The following is a 21,931-nucleotide window of genomic DNA, read 5'->3' on the forward strand; positions in this document are numbered from 1 at the left end:
TTTACTCTGAGGCTCCGACGATGTGTGCAACACCAAGGACACCATCTTACTGACACCATATTCAAAAAAATTAACATTTTTCAGGTACACTAGTAATTTCCACTCATGTACAGTACGTTCATGTTCAAAAAATAAATAATATTTGCTCTCTATTTTTTGTGATTTTTTTAAAATCTTCCCGTTTGATTGCCTCACCCTGTATTTGCGCGCCTCTGGTTCCATGTAAGATATCTAAACGGTATTCCTTCTCTGTCCACACTCGCCTTGGCGGCACGCCGCCCTCATTGGTTATTCTGGTCTATCAATCATCAAAATTAATCACAGATGTTTGGTTCACTTTGTGCTTTATATAACCCCACAAAAATAGTAATGGCTATAATATCAGGGAACCTACGGAGCTAGGTAACTGGACCATCTCTACCGATAGCTACATTGAACTATTAAAAAAGTTGTGTTCAGAACATCTCTCACAATCCTGACACGATAAGGTGGTGAACCATCTTGCTGAAAAACCTGAGACAAAAATATTTTTAAGTTGATGCATCATACGAACATCAGTAGATATGCATGTCAATTGTAATTCATGTTATTGTGGTGTGAATTTCTAAACAACCTTTACGGGCACCCTATGTGTGTTACAAATGTGATAAATATACAATACTCTTACAGAAGAGAGGAGTAAGACTGCGCGTCATATTTCATAGTGATTATCATTCATAGTTGGCACCACTGCTCCATCGTCATTTCGTTCAAGATGAAAGTTAGCTTTGTGTGTTAGTGAAAATACATGGAAAGTTATTTGTGTTGAGAGAGGCAAGTGAAAAGATAGAGGTTGAATAGAAATTTCGCAGCCTTACTTCAAATTCGATATTCTAATATCCGGTGGGTAAATATCATCTTTGGCAGGGCTGAAAATTTACACTTTTTGGCCAGAGATACTAGAGTCTAAGGATAAATTCAGTAGTTCATTCTCACCCAGGATTAAAATCGTTTTTATAAATACTTTCACACAATTGATACTTAATTCTCGGTCTAATATTCTAATCAAGATCGACAAAAAAACTGAATCAACATTAACACTGTACACTTACCATACATTCTACTAGGATTAAATTTGTTAACGTTACACATGTTTTTTTAACATATCTCCTTAAAAATACAAAAAAATATATACGTGGTATTAGCATCTTGTTGCGTTGATGTAAAAGTAGCAAAACTGTAATTTCAACATAAATCTAAAAGAAATTGGATAGAATTATAGTAATTTGACGAACTGTTTTCTACAAGACGCCATTGCAACTAAAATCACAAATAAAATCACTCCATAGCTTACATTATCAATCTGAATCATTACAGTCCATTAGTAAATTCGTAACAGTCCTTAAGAGTTTGTCATCATAATGGCATTTATACAACAGCATTGTATTACCTGCATGTACCGCCTTGCTTTATCACGATAGCGATATGATATTTTACCTGTAATATTGTTGCGGTTTAATCTTTACTAAGTAGTGATAACCATTCAGTTGTTCCTACCGCAAAGGCGTGTGAGTTTCAACAATACGCCATATTGTTTTTGCATTTCGTTCCGTAGATTTCTGGCATGTAAGTATAGCTATGCACAGTACATCCAGTAACTTCATAGCACGTGCCAAGATTTGGCAGACAATTATTAACTTATTATACCTTTGTTCAACACTTGACTTTTTGAAAAAAGAAATACAACCCTTGTCAATAGTTATTGAGGCACATATATTTTGCGATGGATGTACATCGATGACCGCACATTAAAAATCTAACTCTTAACCTCTACGAAGAGCCGTGTTTCTCTTGAAACCCAGTAGATGTCTCCTGTGTCGCCCGATCAACACTGCGCACGCTTCAATGCGCCGTTACATAGGACCAAAACTAAGCGCATTGACAATTTGAGGATCGTTTTTACTCCCTTCTTTGAATTCTTCTTCTGTTAGCATTCCGTCATGGTTTGTGTCCATCATGTCGAAGATCCTGTCCACTTTCAACCTCATCATTTGAACCCCGCCAGGACTTGAAATTCCCTAGAACATAAAACGAAAAGTTGCCAAAAAATTGTTTCTTTGCATTTGACATTGTGGAAGAAAGAGGTTGATTGGAATAACCGAGTATGCCGCATCCGGGTGCGATTTGCGATAGCATGTGCACACAAGAACACCTTATCACGTGATGGCGCCAGGAAAAACGAGAAAGGGGAGGGGCAGTCACTTATGATATACTATTCAACACTATAGAAAAATGTATTTTTAACGTTTCTTACTTGCTAGAGTGAGACATACGTATTATCTGTACTGTATCTTATCTGTACTTCTACATATCATAAAGGATGAACGTGGTATTTGTCTTTACAAACTAACAAAATTCTCAGCCCTTCATACAAATAGTGAAAAATCAACTCGTGCCAACAAGCGAGGCCACAACAAAGAACGTGACCCCGGTAACATGTATTATTGAGCTTGTACTGATTCTTGAATTTTAGTTATTACACAAGTGATCTAACTATAGATCGACCACAAGGAAAAAAAACCTTGGGACGTGAAGTCTCCGCGCACCTTTCCCTTCTTCCCTCCACCTCGAGCCATAAGGAAGCATTGTCCACTCTCCCCCTCCTCTACTCGCGGGGGCACTGTGCACAGGAGCCGCGTGTCTGCGCAAGTTGTTTTGGTCGTGGTTCCACTATAGTTAAACATTGAGAATATTAATATAAAATTATAATTCCATGTATAAAGGGTCAGTGGAATTAATGATAACATGAAACATACATGGCATGGTATTCATTATTCTTTTGTGACACTTTAATTATCTTGAATGTACATGGCGCATCTACTAATTTTTAGGATCGGCGTTGCAAAAAGTATTTGCATAATAGAAATTACAGTTTTATTGTTCAGCCTTCTAGACACTTCCCTTCTAACTGTACACACCGATTTGGACTGTCATACAACTTCCGGATGTCTCTGTAGAAGTCGTCCTATTCAATGGCGTTTAATGTACTCGTCATGACTTTCTGGATGTCAAAAATCGAGTCGCAGAGATTTCAAGTTGGATTTCACTTTGGAAACAAAAATTTATCAGCAGGTGCTAAGTCAGGCGAATACGGAGTGTGATATTTGTTTGGTGAAAAATGCCTTGACGATTGTCGCATTGTGGAACGAGGCGTTGTCGTGCAAAGGGACCAGTCACCACATTCACACATCCCCGGCATAACAGGTTGAATTTTTTAACTACAAGCTTTATCCCTGTGTCTTTGCTGATGTCCACCTCATCTGCTTAGTGAAAGTTGACGGTTTTGAAACAACAATTCACGTATCTTCTCGACATTGTTTTCATTGTAACACTCGTTAGGTCGGTCGCTCTTGGGATCGTCTCTAATGTTTTCTCGTCTATCACAAAATCGTCCATACGATCAGCAATATTCGAACGGGATAGTTCTTGGTTCCCATAAGCTGCATTTCCCATTTCGAGCTTTGAAACAGAACTTTATCGGGGCGTCCCTTTCACTCGATTTCGGTCATCCAGAAAGCCCTGAAGAGTATATTAAATGCCATTTGAAAAATTGACTCCTACAAAGGAATCGAGAAGTTGCATGACCGTGCGAATGAGTAGGTACAGATAAAATGGGTGTATGTCGAAGATTAAACAATAAAAGTGTCATTTCCTTCACCATTTTTATATCGCCAATCCTAAAACTTAGGAGACGCATTATGTATATTACATCTATGCACAAGAACAACAGTGATTACTCGATGGTAAGTAAATTAACCAGATATTTCATTTTTGCAGTAATTCCGACCAATTTAACTGGAGAATAACCTTACCATGCTGTGAATACACTGTTCCACCGTACAGTTACACCCTCCCCTTTTCTTGTGTTCACATGGTCTCGCAAATCGCACAATGGATGCGGCATACAGTTCCGAGCGAAAAAATTAGGAGGAAACAAACGAAAAACTAATTTAAAACATGTAGACATTTTCATTCCAAAATACCTTCGAATACTAATATCACATACACAAATCAAAACCAAAAGCTAAGTGTGTTTTGAAAACACTATAATAATGAAATTACTAACACCTCACTTTCTCTGCGTTTATAATTCATTAGAAGTAGTAACTCATGAAGTAGGTATAAATGCGATGTACACTTTACACAGATTGTACCATTACAACATTATATTTTTTTACCGAGGATCATTAGTTTGAGCAGATTATTAAACGTGTATACGTCTATATGGCCAAAAGCGATATGAAGAATCTGTAAAGGTTCTTGAAATCGTCTAAACTTAACACATTGCACAATTACCATTTACACTCTAAAGCTGTTTGTAAACGATCAAATGAATCATGAACATGTCGTTGAATTAAACACTAAAATCTACAATTGAAAGTCGTTGAACAGAGTTTCTATTGGAAATCTGTGAATGGTTAGAAATTGCACATGTACACGATCAATGAAAAATTGGACAAGTTCATATTTTACCAAAACGTGGCAGTGTCTACGGCACGAAAGAAATAAATAAACTAGCTTAGCCGTAACAAAGAATAATTTTTATTTCAAAGGAAGATGTAGAGCATATTAGAATGACGTACAGATATTTCCCAGATATTAATAGTCTAAATGTAATCTGAGACACCAGAAAAACAATGTGAACACAACAAAATAAGTTAATAAAAATCTCATTTCTACAGATATACAGATAGTTGTTGTTAATTGTGTTTATCTAAGCTTCAATTTAAGATAAACATAAGATATGTTTTACGGTTGATTGTCGAATATATTTTATTATCACATTACTCACCGCTGTTAAAATATACATTTCTTTCTTTGTTATATAAATACCGACGAGAATGTTCCACCACTCCTCCTTTCTTTTCTCGCAAGATACAAACACGTGTTTCACTTTCCGTGTCGCTCTCTCATTTAACCACAGAATTGAAATAAATACCATTCTTTACCTCCATCCTTCTTTTCGATAATCGATTTCAATAGCATGTACTCTGATTGGTCTACAGTCAGGATTCGGTGGCGTTATTTAGAAACGTTCCTAAATATAAATTCTTGAATCTAACCTTGCATCCAATGAGAAAAATGACATGGACTCTGGCGTCATTTCCTTTTAAACGTTCAATTCAACGACTTGTTCGTGAGTCATTTGATCGTGTACAAGGCACTTGAAGAAGAAAATATCATATGGAGGCTGTATAAGTTAGGTTCGAGTGGAAAGCTATTCATCAGAGGTTTAAGAAATGTCATGAACTTTTTGCAGTAATTAATGTGTTCTCTTTCTCATATTACACTCTGTACTACATGATATTTTCGATTTTTTCGAAATAAGTACAGCATAAAATTTACATAAAATTACTATTTGCTAAAACACTTATTCATTAATGATATATTTTTACCATGTGGCAATTATATCTGCAAATATATATTAGAAAATATTGGTTAATATACTTTTTCAATGGTCCTACATAGATGAATTTAAGCACTAAACTGTTCACTTTTGTACAAAGACATTTCGGGACGATTGTCGTAATACTTACAGCCATTTGGTAGATAGCATCCACTATATTATACATTTCGTCCCTTGTTATGTATCCATCACCATCTAGATCGTACAATCTAAATGCCCCTGAAAAATCCAAGGAATGAAACTTTAAGAATATGTTTTAGCTTATTCACGAAGAAAGAGTAAACATTAACAAAAAAAAAAATAAGAGGTATTTATTTGATTGTGTTAATCTTAGCGACTAAAATAACGAAAAAATTCTGAAAATTCTGAAATTTCGCAATTGAAACACTGAATCGTGTAAACCATCAATATGGCTAGAACATACATGCTGATACACTACTACATGTTCTTGAAGGTCACAAATGAGTGAAAAGAACTTAGGCTCGGGAGGGTGTGGCTTGTCTGTGCAACAGCTTTGTTGGTTAAGCATGGCATTGGTTGAAACTGCGAATTTTAAAGGAGTGAAAACTACCTTCAAACACCATTGAAGATGATAGGCATATACACTTCTCGAAAAAAGTTTGGAATTTTGTTATATTAGGCAATAGGTGATAGGCAAGATCTTGGAATTCAACAACACATGGTTGGTATCTGTCTGCTGGACATTCTCGTGCTTTCGCCGAGATATGCCACCCTGGCTATCACCTCTCGCCCAATCGTCGTCGCCTTGTAATCAAGGGACACGGGTTCTATACCCGGTGGAGGCACATAGTGGTTCGAATCCCACTTTAAACTGTAGACCCAGTCCCGATTAGCCTTGCTGTGCTACAGTGGACTTAAAACACCAAATCAATCAATTAATTCTAACCATTCTGTGGGAATGTCGCGTTATCAAGGTTGGGCAGTGTAAAGGAAACTAATTTTCATATGCTTGACACTTTTCTTTCGTTCTCTGTCAGTTCCTTTCAATTTTCTTTTAGCTCTTTTTTATTTCGTTTTTTCTATTTCTTTGTCTGCTTCCCTTCTCATTCCATTACATTTTGTCTCTTTCTCTCTCTCTCTCTGAAATAGAGAAAGATGAAAAGGGAAAGAGAAACAGAAAACCGACGAGGGAGAGGAAGAAAGAAAGAAATAAGTGTAGAAAGAAAAAGAGAAACAGTGGATGATAAAGCTAAAAATATAAAGGAAAGAAATAAAATGGGGAGGAATGGAGAAAGATAAAGTGGAGGAACAGGGAAGAAATATATATAAAGGAAAAAGAGAAACAGATGCAGACAGAAAGGAGAAGATAGACAAACACTATCTACCTACGTAAGCCAATATCCATACATAAAAATTTTAAAAAATCATGTCTTTAATTCTACCTGTGATAATTAATAATTTGTTATTATGAATAATAGTTATTTTATAAGCGAAGAGAAACTCTAACACTTTGTTCAATCTCTAGACCATAAAATGAAGAAACATTAATGTAAATTAGATTTTGAAAAATGTAAACAAATGCAGCATGAGGAGAGAGGGGCTAAGACACCCTGCTCCCTGCCTAATTCAGCTTCCAAGCATTCGGGAAAGAACCTTACGTTAATGCTACCATATTTTACCATCAAGATAAGCATGTCGACACTTACAGTGCAACTTTTCGTCTATGCTCCCCCTGGACGTCACTGACATGGCCCTCAGGAACTCTCTAAATTCAATTTCGCCATCCTGAAACAATAGAGCTACATTCAATATGCATTTTACGCAAATATCTACATGAAACACAATAAGAATCTCACAAAACAATCGCCACATTTAAATGTAAAAATCATGTTGAGTTATAATTCCGCCTTAAGAGCAGTCAGGCTAGCAGGAACTAGACATAACAGTTTAATGGGCAATTCGAACCGAACCAGTATGTACAGTCAGCGGAAATATAAATGGGTTAGCGAGATCCTGAAATTATCGCTTCCCTGCAAGCAGTTATGTGGGTTATCTAAATTTACGGCGGTGGTTGAAGTTGCTAATGATAATTTGCTAATAAAATCCACTTTTCGGCTTAGAGTTAGACAACACGCACAACGGGAGCATTTCAGGTCCTACGTATTCCATTTTTATTGCCGCTGACTGTACCTCCACCAGATATCGAACACTGAATTCCTTGATTACAAGGCAAAGACACCTTCGAGTTGGCACATGTATAAGACTCAAAGTACACAACTAAATTATAATGAGTATGAAACAGAAAAGGAAATTGCCACAAGAAAGACATGTAAACAAAGAGAAGATAAATCAAAGAAATTGATCGAAAATGCCCAAAGTATGACCAAAATATAATTGATGAAGTTAAAGTTAAAATCAGCGGACAGAATATTTTGAAATGTAATCGAAAGAAGAAAAGAAAGTGAACGTAAGATGTCATTGATGGATTAATGGAAAGTGGCCAAAAATAATATATAGAATAATATATAATTATTATAACGAAACTTGATAAACACAATTAACATGAAACAAATAAGTAAATAACAGAAGAGAAAGAACGCTTGAAACGAAGAATATAACAAATGAAGGTCTTCATAATGACCTATACCTAGGTACAATGGAGGAAGTTTAATTTGAAGAACATTGCCCACATACTCTTACCTTAAAGAATAAACTTTAATATATTAACTAAGCGGCCAAAAATTAAAGTAACTTAGTAAAAACAAAAAAAAAAAAAACAGACAGTAGTATGGAAATATTCATGATGGTCATATGCCGTGCCAGATTACAATATTATGTATGTAGATGAATTCATCTATGTAATATGTAGACTATACGTAGGTGTGTATATGCATACATTGGTGAATATGTGTGTATGTGTATGTGTAGATACTCACCTTGTTTTCGTCGAAAACCCGAAAAACAAGAGATGCAAACTTAGTGGGGTCTCCGTTGGGGAAGAACTGCTTATATATAGAGACGAAGCCCTGATAACAGAAGGAAAAATGTATATATTAATCACAATTCATGAATATTTATTGATAAATGTACTTAACACTGACTTAAATATTTAAACTAAAAGATATCCACGCAATGGGAATAAATATTACACTATAATAGGCCTATTTTTAGCGTGTATTAAACTTTTTTACCTACTAACCTGTACAAATATGCTAAAAACATGGTTTGCATATAATTAAGTAATAATGAAAATTACACACATGAAATCCTGTTTTGAAATAATAATAATATAAGAGAACCAATATAAAGCGGTTGTTTATGCGTATAAACGTGTATCTTGGTTACTATCGAAAAAAATTATGGATTACTGTATTTTCCAAATTGTGGTAATAATGGAGCCTCAGTAGCGTAGTGGCTCATGCAGTGATTTTGTAGTCAAAGACTTCAGGATTCGATTACAAATGGAGGCACAGGGAACTGGTTCTTCTTTTATTGAAGGTTTCGTCTGACGATATTTTAAAAAGAGGACATACATGATGTCGTCCCACCGTGTATTTTCACTATACATCACCCTATCTAATAGATAGAATTATTTCTTTGTCGTTGTTACAAACTTGAAAAGCACACTAAAATTCCTACAACTCATATCCTGTCCTTAATATCAACCTTGTATCCTGTTTCTCCACTTGCTTTATTACAATTGCTAAACTTGTCTGCCAAAGGGAATGCAAATTAATAGTTACTAAATAATGTTTTGTTGTGTTTTAACCTAACAACTACAGTGTTCTGTCTTTAGTGGCAAGTCCGGATTTATTTTAAATACATATATAGGCCTCCCATGTATACCATTTCAATTTTTAGTCTAAGTCAGATATACGAGTTCAAATTATATATATTTTTAGTTTTACCACACACACAAATATGTGTTTTTTCTTTCAGTTGCACTTCGGAGCACCCTTCAAGGGAGGCCCCTGATGCTGTTGCACCCAATCCTCATAAATCCGAGGTAAGAATAAAAATAAACGAGATTCTATTAGCAATTATAATACAACCAAACTCGATACGAATTTGAACGCTGAAAAACTTTCAGACAACTTCGTTTTTCTAGCAAATTGTTGTAATTTGTTACAAACTTCCATTTATTCCAATTGATAATACAATTGCTACGAAAAGAGGAGTTTCAAAATTGATCTCTCCTTACAGTAGGGGGCGTGGCAACTTCTTTCAGGACAACTATGGGAAGCATAGACCTTTTCGTTGATGCCTTGCCCCTAAGAAAACGAGTTGGCTGGGTGGATTTTCCCGTACATGTAGGTGGCTGCCACGCCCCCACATGCCGTTCTGAAATATGTACCAGTATCGAACCATGGTTGAGGACAAAAGAGAATTCTTGAATGAGTTTTGGTGCCCTCCCTCACGCACAGGATATAAACTTGTAATACGTGCAAGAAGTCTTTCTCCCACAATTGTAGAGAAGTACACTCCCTTCTTTACAGAAAAACCTCAAATTACAGTTTGATGCGTTGGTTTTTGAGTACCGGAAAGCTTAATTTTGAGACAACCACCCCTCCTAATGAAGCCCTAAACCCGAAGGTATATTCCCATAACGATGCCAAAATTTCATGTCTTCTGTACTATTGCCGGACCCTGTGGCCGAATGGTTAGCACATCATGCTGCGACGCCAAGGGTCCCGGGTTCGAATCCCGCTTGGACTTGGTTGTCTGTGAATGTCCATTCATCAATTTCATCATTTCATAACTCATCCCCATCTTCGCAAATTAGCCAAGAGGCACAAAACGCGAAGTAAAATCAACTAAATCAATCAATCAATCTTCTGTACAATTGCACGAAATGTGTGTGTGTGTGTGTGTGTGTGTGTGTGTAATAATTACACAGTCGTAATAACTTAAGTGTAGATTTTTTATGAGAAATTCAATTTGCCAATATTCTGTCCCTTTAGCCAACGTCCGTGGCGGAGTGGTTAGCACATCGCTCTACGACGCCAGAGGTTTCGGGTTCGAATCCCACTGCCACTGTAGGCTAATCATATACATGAGTGATGATATGATGAATTTGATGAATGGACATTCACAAACACCCATGCCCAGGCCGGGATACGAACCCGGGACCCCTGGCGTCGTAGAGCGATATGCTAACCACTCCACCACGAAGGCCGGCGAGGATGAGTGATGTGAGGATGAAATTGATGAAGGCGCTGTCACAAAGAACAGCTATGCACAGGCTGGGATTCGAATCCGAAACTATGCTAACAGCCCCAGTTGCGAAATTCTGGATAAACCTTTGAGTTACCTTATGCTCACTATCTGAACTGATAAACCTGACGTCACTATTACCAGGAACAGCAGAGCTTATTTGAAAATATGGCAAGAGTGAAGCAGGACAAGCACGGAGTGAAAGTAAGGCAACGAGCCAGACACATTCAGATAAAAAGTTAATGATTTTTTAGAGAAATAGTTTTTTTAATATATTTTCCACAAATACACAAACTCCCACACATATACACACACACACACATATATATATACACACATTATTGAAGACACCTATTCGGCGTTCCCGGGAATGTATCACAGGATTAGACATCGGTTTTTACATACCGAAAACCCTTTCATTGCCACCGCAATCATCGCAACCCTGTGGAGCTCAAAGGAGACCCTCTCACTCACCTTATTTCCAAATTCATCCTCTTCATCTCTTTCCGTCGCCTCTATGCACGTCCCACCTTCACACACAACTCTTCAAAACCCACCTATCAACCCACGACTTCCTCCTGGCCAAAGCATCGGAATTTCATAAAGAAGTAATTTCTTCGCCCAACACTGATTGACAAAACCAACATTATTATTTTTTCAAGATCTCCTTCTCTGTCTAAAATATATTAGCATTACTCAATGAAGCTTGAAGATATGTAGAAAACACTGGATTTTATGCCAACATATGCCTACTCTAAGCGAAAAATATGTAACATGGAATTTAAGCATTTCGTTCGTGTGTGTATATATATATATATACAGGGTGTCCGGGCTAGAGGTATACAAAAATAATTGCTTATAGTGCGAAAACTACTCCTTATATTGTCTGGTAGTAAAGCTCAGTCGATAGACCATCAATCTCAGATTTCAGTAGTTCACTTCTGCGATCAGTAGTGCTGTTGAGTCACGCATGCGCAGAAACTTCCTGGCGGCCACCGAGATCCCCAGATTTGGAACAATTAGACGTTTTTGCTTGGGCTTCATTAAAGATGTTGACTACAAGAGGAAAGTTCACGATTTGGGTGATTTGAGACAGCGTATCGTTGCTCTAATAATGACTCCAATGCTGGCCAACACTGCTGGCATGAGCTTGAGTATCGTTTGGATATCTGCCGAGCTACAAGTGATGTCGCATTAAAGTGTACCAGCGTAGAAGTTGAATTACTTTCGGAATAGCTCCAGCGAACTGCGCGATATCTCTAGCGAGCCTAGTGGGCGTGTAGAACCTGAGAAACGGGCTTAGTGATAGGTTCTGGGTTGACATGACGTCAGCGGCTCGCTTGGTTAATTGGCTGCTTCGAGAGTTGTGACTCGTTCCGATGCTTCAAATGCATAAGAGCCAAAGATGTTACGGAAGTAATCTTCCTCTACATAAAACCTTTCTCGGTTATTTTGTACAAAACCGAGACAAGTAAGTTAACAAACTTTACAGGTGCTAAAATATATGTGTATTTTTGGATACCTCTAGCCCGGACACCCTGCATATAGTGTTTGTGTGTGTGTTTCGGAGATATAAAGACTAAAATAATGAAGTACAATATTTTTTGTTACTTACATCTTCCGTTAGCTTTCCATTTGGACAGTCTCGTCTGAATCCTTTGTACCTGTAAGTTAAACGCACATCTATTATAAGTTTTGCTCAGATTATAAAGTGCATCTCTTATTGTAATCGTTAGATGGCGCAGAAATACTATGACAGGTAAAGGAGTTTGCTCCCTTTCTTATCAATCAGTCCTCTAATTTAAAAAAATGTTTTTGGTGTTATTTTTTATTAGTATTAACCATTCGCTTTACGATTGTTATGCATCTCACCTCTCCTGTTAGCCACACCTTAAGAATCAGCAGCTTGTATCCGTTTTTAGAAGGTCAGGTTATTTCTGGAAAATCTCCATGGGTGCTTACACCAACATAATTACCGATCCTATGAACTGTATTGAGCTTATGACTCGCTCCCAAGCTACAAATGCATAACCGCTAGATATGTTACGAAAATAACCTGACTCTACTTTTCCTCTCTTCCCTCGATCCTCTCCCGTTCAGTATTGCCTTTGCCCCAACTGTCTGGTAGAGCTATTTATATAACGGGGCAGAAAACAGAGATACGTGGCTGGCGTAATATGTAGCCGGCCCCGTGGCGGAGTGGTTATCACATCGCGCTACGACGCCAGGGGTCGTGGCTTCGAATCCCGGACTGGGTATGGATGTTTGTTGGTGTCCATTCATCAATTTGATCATATCATCACAAGTTTCAGGAATTCCAAAGTGTAAAAATTCTGCTTGGAATGTCCCATTGTCATCCTGAATAAGTATTTGAAAATGCATGTATGTTTCGAGGTGAGTTGGACACTAACTTCCCTTGTAAATACGACTAATCCACTATTACATTTTATTTATTTACTATTTCTACAGAAAAATTAAAGTAATTTCTGACTTACTTGGGTTTCTATATTTTACATTTACTGTATTCAAAGGGACTCTTTCAGTATGCTTTATCTACTGAAGTTATATTTTTATGTCTATAAAATTATGGCCTTTATCATCGTTAAGTTATATTTCCTAAAACATTAACCGACTTGGTTTATGTTAAAAGTAAAACAAATGTGTAACACACTTTTATGTTTTTGCGTGCTCTTTTAATGTTATTCAGAAAGATCGGCGCAAGAATGTTGGATACAGGGGTACTTTATGCCCTCTAAATTTTGAAAAGTGAGTGCAATTCGCCCGTATACCCTTTGATCCTTCCCTCAAATAATTTGACAAACATAAGTGGCTGTCGTGGAAACAATCATTGCTGTAAAATCAACATTTCTTTTAATCTCCATTATATTTCTGCCCAGAATTCAAACTACCATAAAATTTAGGCTATAACTTTGTTTTACGGGATAGCTTAGTTGGTCCATGCTCTCGAAAAACTTTTTAAAGTCAGCCAAGAATGAATATAAATGAGTACAAAATGATAAATCATGCTGAATGTTAAGGTCGGGAGCACACACATTTCTGAACTCTAATTTGTAACAGTGAATAGCGTTTTTCCTTGTAGATTCAAAGTTTGTATAATTTAGTTAAGGCAAGGTGTTTGTTACCAGGGGCGTAGCGAGACCCAGGGAGTCCCGGGGTTGATTACTCAAGTGGGGCCCCAAGTTACTGCTCTTGTAGTGGCTGGATATACGAATAACAATGATGCGTAATTTTATCATATGGGGTGGTAAGCAAATATGATCATCTTTATTATGATATTCTTACTTGAATTTTGTCTGCAGAAGCAAAGATTAATTTGTTAAAATTTTGTTCTGTCATTTTCAATCGAAAATAAAGCCAGACCACTAATCACTTCTAGTACTGTGTAAATATTTTTATTTTGTAATTGTCAATTTAGAAAACTATCTCCCTGCCTTTGCTACCTTGACAGGAACAGTTAGGAGCATGAAACAAGCCGTGCACACATCAGAACAACTGCAAGTCAATTAACTATGTTCTTTCAGCAAGTTCTTTCGTATCATTCGTGTTCTTTATCATGTGTTTTGAAAGAGTTTCTGATATTTCTGACTCTCCGTGGCGGAGTGGTTGGCAAAGTGTACTACAGCGCCAGGGGTCCCGGGTTCGAATCTCGGCCAGGTTATTGGCGTTCTTTGTTAGTGTCCCTTAATCACTGTCATGTATCATCACTCATCTTTATCACTACGATTAGCAAATAACAAAACTAAAATCAAATCAAATCGCTCTCTATGTGTCTACAACTGCTTCATGTCTTTAAAACGATTATCACGTTTTGAGCAAATTGTGTCTAAACAGGATGAAATATTGACTCTCTGGACCAGCTCCCTCGGTTGGTCTTTGGTCCTCGCAGACTTCGTTAAAGTTCTTCTTTATCTATTTGATTCTTTTGTCAGAAAATTCACTTGAAATCCAACACTTAAAACATATTTTCATCACTTCGACAGGTGATTGAAATGACCCCCTAAGTTCAGTCGTTTCTAAGAATCATATGCTGCCTTGACAACAATGACTTAGAAGTGCAATTTATCTGCTCCAAGACTTTACAATGAACTGAAAGATTCAATTTTTCCCTTAAGGCCAATAGCCTCAATTCTTAGCTTCCTGCTTGTTAATATTATGTAAACACTGCAAAACTTCTTTTTAAGAGCATACACATCTTATCTTCCTGCCCATCGTGTTGGTTTAAGAATTTTGAGATTTGGGTTCCGCTTATTTTAACAATTGCCATCGCAAATTACTATTACCAGACAATTATACATTCTAGACTGTTTAAAAAATAAGAGATCTGTGTCTTATTTGCCTTCCACAGCATGTTTAAGAACAAAATTTAAATTGTGACTAACGTAATGAATACATAATAAGCTTGTTGGGTTGGGTCTTTTTTGTACGTACATCGAATTTTCGACCAGCTGCAATCCTAGCTTAACTATGCCATACCTTTCATAATTTTTATCCTCTAGTATTCTTTGCTTAGCACATTAATAAATCATGGCAACCTAATTATTGTAGACACACAACTAAAACTTTTCCCCGTTGACACGTTATTATAATCTAGTAGCAGTGAGTCAATCTAACAAAAAGATAAGTCAGAAAAATCCAGTACAATATTTTGGCTTTTCGAAGCCCCATTGCCTTGGGGGCCAAAAGGCACCGGCTGCCCCAGTCTAGTTACGCCCCTGTTTGTTAATAGGCACAATAGTAACAGCCTTCATTCATTTGAGTTTTTTCTTTACTTTTTGTTTAGTTTTTGTTTTTATACACAGATAGGCTTAACGGGACTGGACCTATAGTTTAAAAGTGGAATCCGAACCACTATGTTACTCTACAGCAGGGGTCTTCAACTCGTCAGACGGTGTGGGCCACAAAAACATTTTAAATGACACTCGCGGGCCACGAAGTTACACTACGGTATTGAGAACTGTAAGATGCTGCCATCTACTTACCACTTCTTAATCTCCTTTTCGGTAACTGCAAGAGAAGAGAAAATATATCCATTAGTGATGTTTGTACCATTTGAAGTAACACCTAAAAATGACTTACTGGTAAGATGAAAATTACATATGTTTGCCAACAACATCCCAAAGACGACATAGCACTCAGTGGCGAGAACTGTACCAGGATAAACTTCGTGGTGTATCAGGCAGAGAAAATATCTATTGGGGCAGAAGAAGGGCGAATGTTCTTCCATTTGACAAATTGCCCATTTTCACGCCCCTGCCCCCAAGAAAACTAAACAGCCATGCCCTCTTAGTACAGATATGCATTCTTGTATGCTATTCGTGGGTAAAGTAAATGGGACTACCCCCAAGAAAATACTCCTCCCTGCCCACGTGCATTTCTTCCTGGAGCCTCCACTGGACCTGGGACGATTGTGCAATGTCACTCCATTGGGAGTCGAACCCGCAACGCCTTAATTGCAAGGCGATTGTGTTAAGAGACAAGGACGTATTTAGAAGGGGTCCAGGGGGTCCAAACCCCCTTCCCCCCACGAAAGACATAACAAGTACTAACATTAAGTTATGAAATATGTTTAATCGAGGATTATTTATGTCCACCGAACGTACTAGAAGGCGAGGATTAGATTGGAATCATACAGTTTTGAAGAAGAGTACCAAAGATTTATGCACACTACTACTTGTAATAATATACAAAACATATTATTCAGGATCTTTATTTTCGTCAACATTGCTTTTTGTTATTCAATAACGATTCTTTAAATTTTTGACATTAATTTCCTTGTCAGGGCACTTGTTTTTATACAAATATTGGTGACCTTAATTACGTGTAAGCTAGATAATGGATACTTGCTGTTATATCTATATTCTTATACTTATTCTTTTTATCTATCATGCAATAATAATTCAATAGTAATTTACATATTATGAATTAACCCATAAATAATATTAACGTATTCATTTAAACATTTACATTATTATTGTTCCTATAATCATCATTGTTTCTTCTTGTTATTGTTATTATTATTTCTGAGACACTTTGCACGGACCCCCCCCCCCCCCGAAATATATTTCGTGATACGTGCCTGGTTAAACGCTACGCTATCTAGCCGTACGAATATCCTGCCCTTGTCTATTAGCATTGCAAGAGGAGGAAACGAATTCACAAAGTCAAATGTACCGGATTAACAAGCACTGGCATGTAATCTATTAGACGAAAACACTTGGGAGTTATGAAAATCTGGAATATATCCCGTTGCAAGACTTTTGTCGGCTTGTCTGACATTTCAAGATCCATTCGTAGCTCTCATGCAGACAAGAGGAACGAGTAAAAGGTGGGGGTGGAGGAGGTAGAGGGGACGAGAAAAAATCGAAATGTCAGCGCACATTTGCACGGTGGTAGAGACAAAGACGGGTCAAACCCACCGCGGTTAGTTTGTAGTTTCGCCGATAGAGGCGCCACGTGCCCTCCCAAGGGAGATGGTAAGCCAATCAACGTTAGATATTTGGGGATATCTCCTATCGATTATTCTAAACTTAGCTGGGGCGAGTGATTGTGTTATGCTTTATACTCGGGCTATGACTTGATTGCGATCGGAACGTATGAAGACCGATGTTTACTTATTCGTCTGAAACGCAATTTGCATTTGGACATTATCTTCGCCACCAGAAAATCAACTTTCGTGACTATGTAGTTAGCGTAGAGTCTCTGGGTCCCAGGAAATCGTATGTTATTCATGCAAGCAAACCATACCCTCGTGGAAATGTCGGGAATTCTCTTCATAGTCGTGTTCCAGGTACACAAAAGTTAACCAGACATCTTAATTTCTCTAAATTATTTTAAGCGCATTTTCAACATAGCCGATAAAAATCTTGTTTTCCCGAGTCCAAGTACTTACAGTACCTGCAAAATCATTAAATTTTTCATGTACCATATTTGGAGACGTCTTCGTCAAAAGATGGAACTTATAATACAAAAGCTACACATACGTACAATACGAATTATTCAATTCCTCAAACAAACATGCTTCGCAAACTTCAAGTGCTCCATATTGTATCTGCAGAGTTTTCACTTTTTACTTACGTTGGTCAGAATTTTTTCCTTAGTAAGTTTTCCCTGTTTTCTGGAACTAATACTTAAATTAAATTAACATTTACGGGGTCTTGACGTGTGAAGTAGCAATAATAGTTCACCAGTGCCATCTTCTGTTTAATGGTGTAATGAGAATCATTCCATTATTGTAGATCTCGCATAAATTTATTAATATATCAGTGGCTTCGTACGCAACTAATAATACACAGTACCATCTGTTGAGGACTTAAGTTTATAAGGAATTTCATCTTTCTAAGTACAGATGATTAGGCTGCTAACATATTATAATAGGTTCAATCTTACAGGTTAAATTTCGGAAAATCCCTGTTATCGGTATTTACGTCATAGGGGGTTTCTAGGTCCATTGGCTGTGCGTTGATGTCTCAGAGTGCGGAAAAACTCTTTCATATATTATATTGTCCTTGATTGACCAACAATAATAAATGTTTATTTATATTTTGTCCATAAATACTGTAAGTTTCACAATAAGGTTGCTGATATTGTTACACAAAATGATAACACGTTTGAAAATGTAATAGAAATTTTTATATGGCGGGGGGGAGGTGAAATTTCTCTCTTAACATTGATACTTGAGTCTAGGGGGGATAGCCCCGTTAAACACTAGCGTACGTACGATTTGTTTCGGAGGGGCTGGAACTACGGATGTAGATGTTACATACCTGCAGGGTTTTTTTTGGGGGGGGGGTATTCTGTATCTATATCGAAATTTCCATTCTTAACATTTGTTTTAAAAGTTGTTGTAACACATAAATGGCTTCAGGCTTCTTGTCCTCTGGAAGCCTAAAATGTAAATATATTTTTGGGCAAATGAATGGAGGAGAAAGTTCTGTAATGGCGTCTGCTCGCGGGGAAATAGCACACTTTCGCAGTGGCGCATGACTGAGTGAGTGCACATGCTTCCCGAAGATTATTTTTACTGAGATAACCAGACAGCTCTTGAAAATATGGGTAGATGAACAAACAGCCTCGTTGAAAGAATGGTAAACTGGTGCAATATTACATACAAATATTTTTCAAAGAAAATAGCAAAAAATATGTTTAGTTTTCAGTTACCACTTAAAACAAACTTACTTTTCTGTGCAAATCGATTGTCTCAAAATCGAACCCGGGACCTTGTAATTAGTAGACAATTAACCATTAAGCTATCAAAGTCAAAGTTTGTTTTAAGTTCACTTCGTACTTGATTGATTGATCTGATTGATTTATTTTATTTCACATCGCTTTTCTGCCATTTTTGGGTAATCGTGAAGATGAGGATGAGTGATGATATGATGAAACTGGTGAAAGAACACTAACTAAGAACACCCATGTCCAGGACGCGATTCTAACCCGGGACCCCTAGCGTCGTAGCGCCACTGAAGTCGGATAACCACTTATATAAGCTAATCGGGACAAGCCACAGTGTAAAGTGGGATCCGAACCACTGTGCAGAACCTGAGACCCATTGATTACAAGGAGATAGCTTTAACACTACGCCACCGGGGAGGGCACCATTAAGCTATCATACTGATTGCGTGTAAGCACATACGAGGTAGGGGAGGAAGTGATGTTTCGATAAGGACGCCACAAGGGAGGGGAGAGGAACAGGTTCACCAATCGGAGGATATACGAATAACGGTAAGAAGTTCGATTTTTTTTTATATATATATATGGTGCTAACGATGTCAATCTATATTAATGTCATGCCGGTATTCTTGGGGGAGCGGTGACCAGGAAACTATCGATAAGAATCAAACGCATGTTTCAAACTTTTGTTACATAGGAAAGATTGATTTTAATTAGGTTAGCCTATTTATACATAGCAGTAACCTATCAAATCTATCGAGAAGTGACAGAAGTAGTACACTGTGTGTATGCAGAACATGTTTACCACGAAGGGAAAATCCCTCTGGGGCTGTCGTCGAATTATCAACCCTAAGTCAGCGTACGGAGCAAGTAATCAGTTGCTTGCCATGCCAATCCTGCCCTTGCGTTGCCGAAATGTGCGGCGGTGTCACTTATTCATTGCCAAGTGTTTGTACCATCGCGAAGGACAAAGGCGGACACAGCGATGACGAATTATTTAACGTCGTTGAACTATTTACAACCGAGTAAAAGGGAGGGGGTAGTTATAAATATATCAACACGGGAGCAGTCAGGCACATGCGAAGGGGAAAGTTTTCGTCTTCGGTGGAGCAAAACAAATGACTATCTGTTTTAGTTCACGAGTTGGCCGCGGTCATTCTGTTCTTCTAAATGCTGAAAACTTAGCGTTTCTGGATTCGAATCCCTACGTAAGTACAGGTTCGTCTCGGTACGAAATTGTAACATAGCGGCACATAATATGCAACGTGATGAAAACTTGTTAACTTTACCCCCCTCCTCATCCTTCCTACCAAATGTAATCAAACCAATACTGCTTTCTCTCCGTGGCGGAGTGGACAACGTAACACGCTATGAAGCCAGAAGTTCCAGGTTCGAATCTTGGTCATTGTGTGTTCTAACTTAGAAGCAATACAACATGACAAAAATTTTCTTAACTGTCAGTTTGTTTTAACTTTGTAAGGCTACAAGCGTCTCGATTTGCTCAAAAAACATTGTTCTCCTTTTAAAAACGCATGTTTTCCCTCTTTTTTGGCCTTTTGGAATTCTATCATATCATCTTCATCGTCATGACCAAACCGTGAAGTACAAAAGCGATGTAAAAATAACCCAAATAATAAAACAAAATGCTATAATTTTCATCACGAGAGGGATGCATATAAACTTGCACACCCAGGAAATGAAGTCTTAAACACGCCACTATTCGGTAAATAACCTCTAAGCACATTATAGCAGGAATACTTACAGTATGTGTCCCTTTTCAAAATTTGCAGTTCTTCGGGTGGAAGCTTGGATTTCTTGCTCCCCATCTTTGTGCTGACACCAGAAACGTCGTTAGCAAAACTGAAGTATTGAATCTTACAAGAACACATTCACCACACGCCCTTGCACACAAAATAAAGTCTCTACTAGAACATCAACTCCATCTATGAAACACAAAAAGACAAGTTCTTTTCCCCGCTTTGGTATTGTCATTAACATTAACTGCACACTGAAAAATTTCCTAGGAGCTGGTAGGTTAGTAACAATCAAAACATTGTTGTAGAGTTTTAGCACTTTTCCTGCTGTATTAATTGTTGTTTCGTCAGTGTAGTGTTGATTTAACCTTAATGTTGGTTTAATTTTATCAGCGCCACATGTTGAAGAAATTTGGTACTTACGGTACGCGAAAGCACAACTAACATTTTACTTTAAGTGGTTAAAATTGTTGGAAAACGCACTGGGAACGTTCCACAGAATATACTCTACACAAACCGCTTCCTTTTATCGTGACGAGAACGGTTAGAAAAGTGAAATTTCTTCTTTGTTTTTATGCTGTGATCACTCTTGTCTTTTCGTTAGTCTGTGGTGGAAAAGCTGCGTTCCGGAAACACGTCACTGGTTAGGAAAGTAATCGGAAAAATGGTAGCAGATGTTATCGTGCCTGACAGAGCAGCTAAAAGGAGATCCATCAGGACATCGAGAGAGAGGAAGAGGAATTATCAATGCCTTCCCGCCGACGATAGCCTAAGACAAGAGTCACGCTATGTCTTTGACCCAACATGCAAAGCAAGCGAACATCTTCGACCGGCGCGACAGGGTATTCTAGCAGACGCTTTGTCTCGTTGGGGCTTTCTGTCATCCCCCCACCCTCGCAACTCTTCATCCACGTACGTTTCTCGCTGTTAAATCATGCACTTTAGTCATTGGGGTGTTTCAGTTTCAGGGGTGAACCGCTGTTGAAATGCTTAACGAACAGACTTTTTGACAAGCATTTCCAAACTTAAAAACTGTAATGTTTATGAATCACTGCAATTATTTCATGATAGTAATTGCTTACCTTCATGGAATTGTTTATATCGTTACTGATAATTGGCGGCTCTATAGGGAGGGTTGGGGAGACCAAGCCCCAGCAAACAAGAACAGCTAGAGAAAATAAATTATCTTTTCGCCCAAATATTAATGTTTGTATGGCATTTAGTAATATATTAAATGTGAAGCCCCCTGTGCTTCCTAATTCGCTTTTTTTTCTTGTAGCGCCGTTGCTGTTATAGCTTTTTCCTTTCGTTCTTACCTATTAACATTTGGCTGAGTTAGTAATATTAGTGTTTATATAATTAAATT

The 21,931-nt window shown here is 37.7% G+C and overlaps 1 protein-coding gene across 1 annotated transcript; it reads right to left on the reverse strand.

Moving 5' to 3' along the window:
- Nucleotides 1-212: 212 nt before the first annotated feature.
- On the reverse strand, nt 213-21,323 carry LOC145988265 (frequenin-1-like). Its single transcript, XM_083123130.1, has 7 exons — nt 20,574-21,323; nt 15,622-15,646; nt 12,237-12,285; nt 8,344-8,433; nt 7,114-7,192; nt 5,577-5,665; nt 213-2,057 (listed from the first exon to the last, which is right to left on the reverse strand). Exons 1-7 carry the CDS (start codon nt 20,698-20,700, stop codon nt 1,893-1,895), a joined length of 624 nt encoding a protein of 207 aa, XP_082979256.1. The 5' UTR covers nt 20,701-21,323; the 3' UTR covers nt 213-1,892.
- Nucleotides 21,324-21,931: the final 608 nt, after the last annotated feature.

Source organism: Lepisma saccharinum, chromosome 5, assembly GCF_977018435.1.
Source record: "Lepisma saccharinum chromosome 5, izLepSacc3.1, whole genome shotgun sequence".
Lineage (NCBI taxonomy): Eukaryota > Metazoa > Arthropoda > Insecta > Zygentoma > Lepismatidae > Lepisma > Lepisma saccharinum.

Coding starts and splice junctions, on each gene's coding strand:
- LOC145988265 (XM_083123130.1), bottom strand. CDS start 20,700: ATGTGTTCTTGTAAGATTCAATACTTCAGTTTTGCTAACGACGTTTCT. Junction 12,286..15,621: donor GAAAAGGAGATTAAGAAGTG/GTAAGTAGATGG, acceptor TTTAACTTACAG/GTACAAAGGATTCAGACGAG. Junction 2,058..5,576: donor ATGCTATCTACCAAATGGCT/GTAAGTATTACG, acceptor TTTATGTTCTAG/GGAATTTCAAGTCCTGGCGG.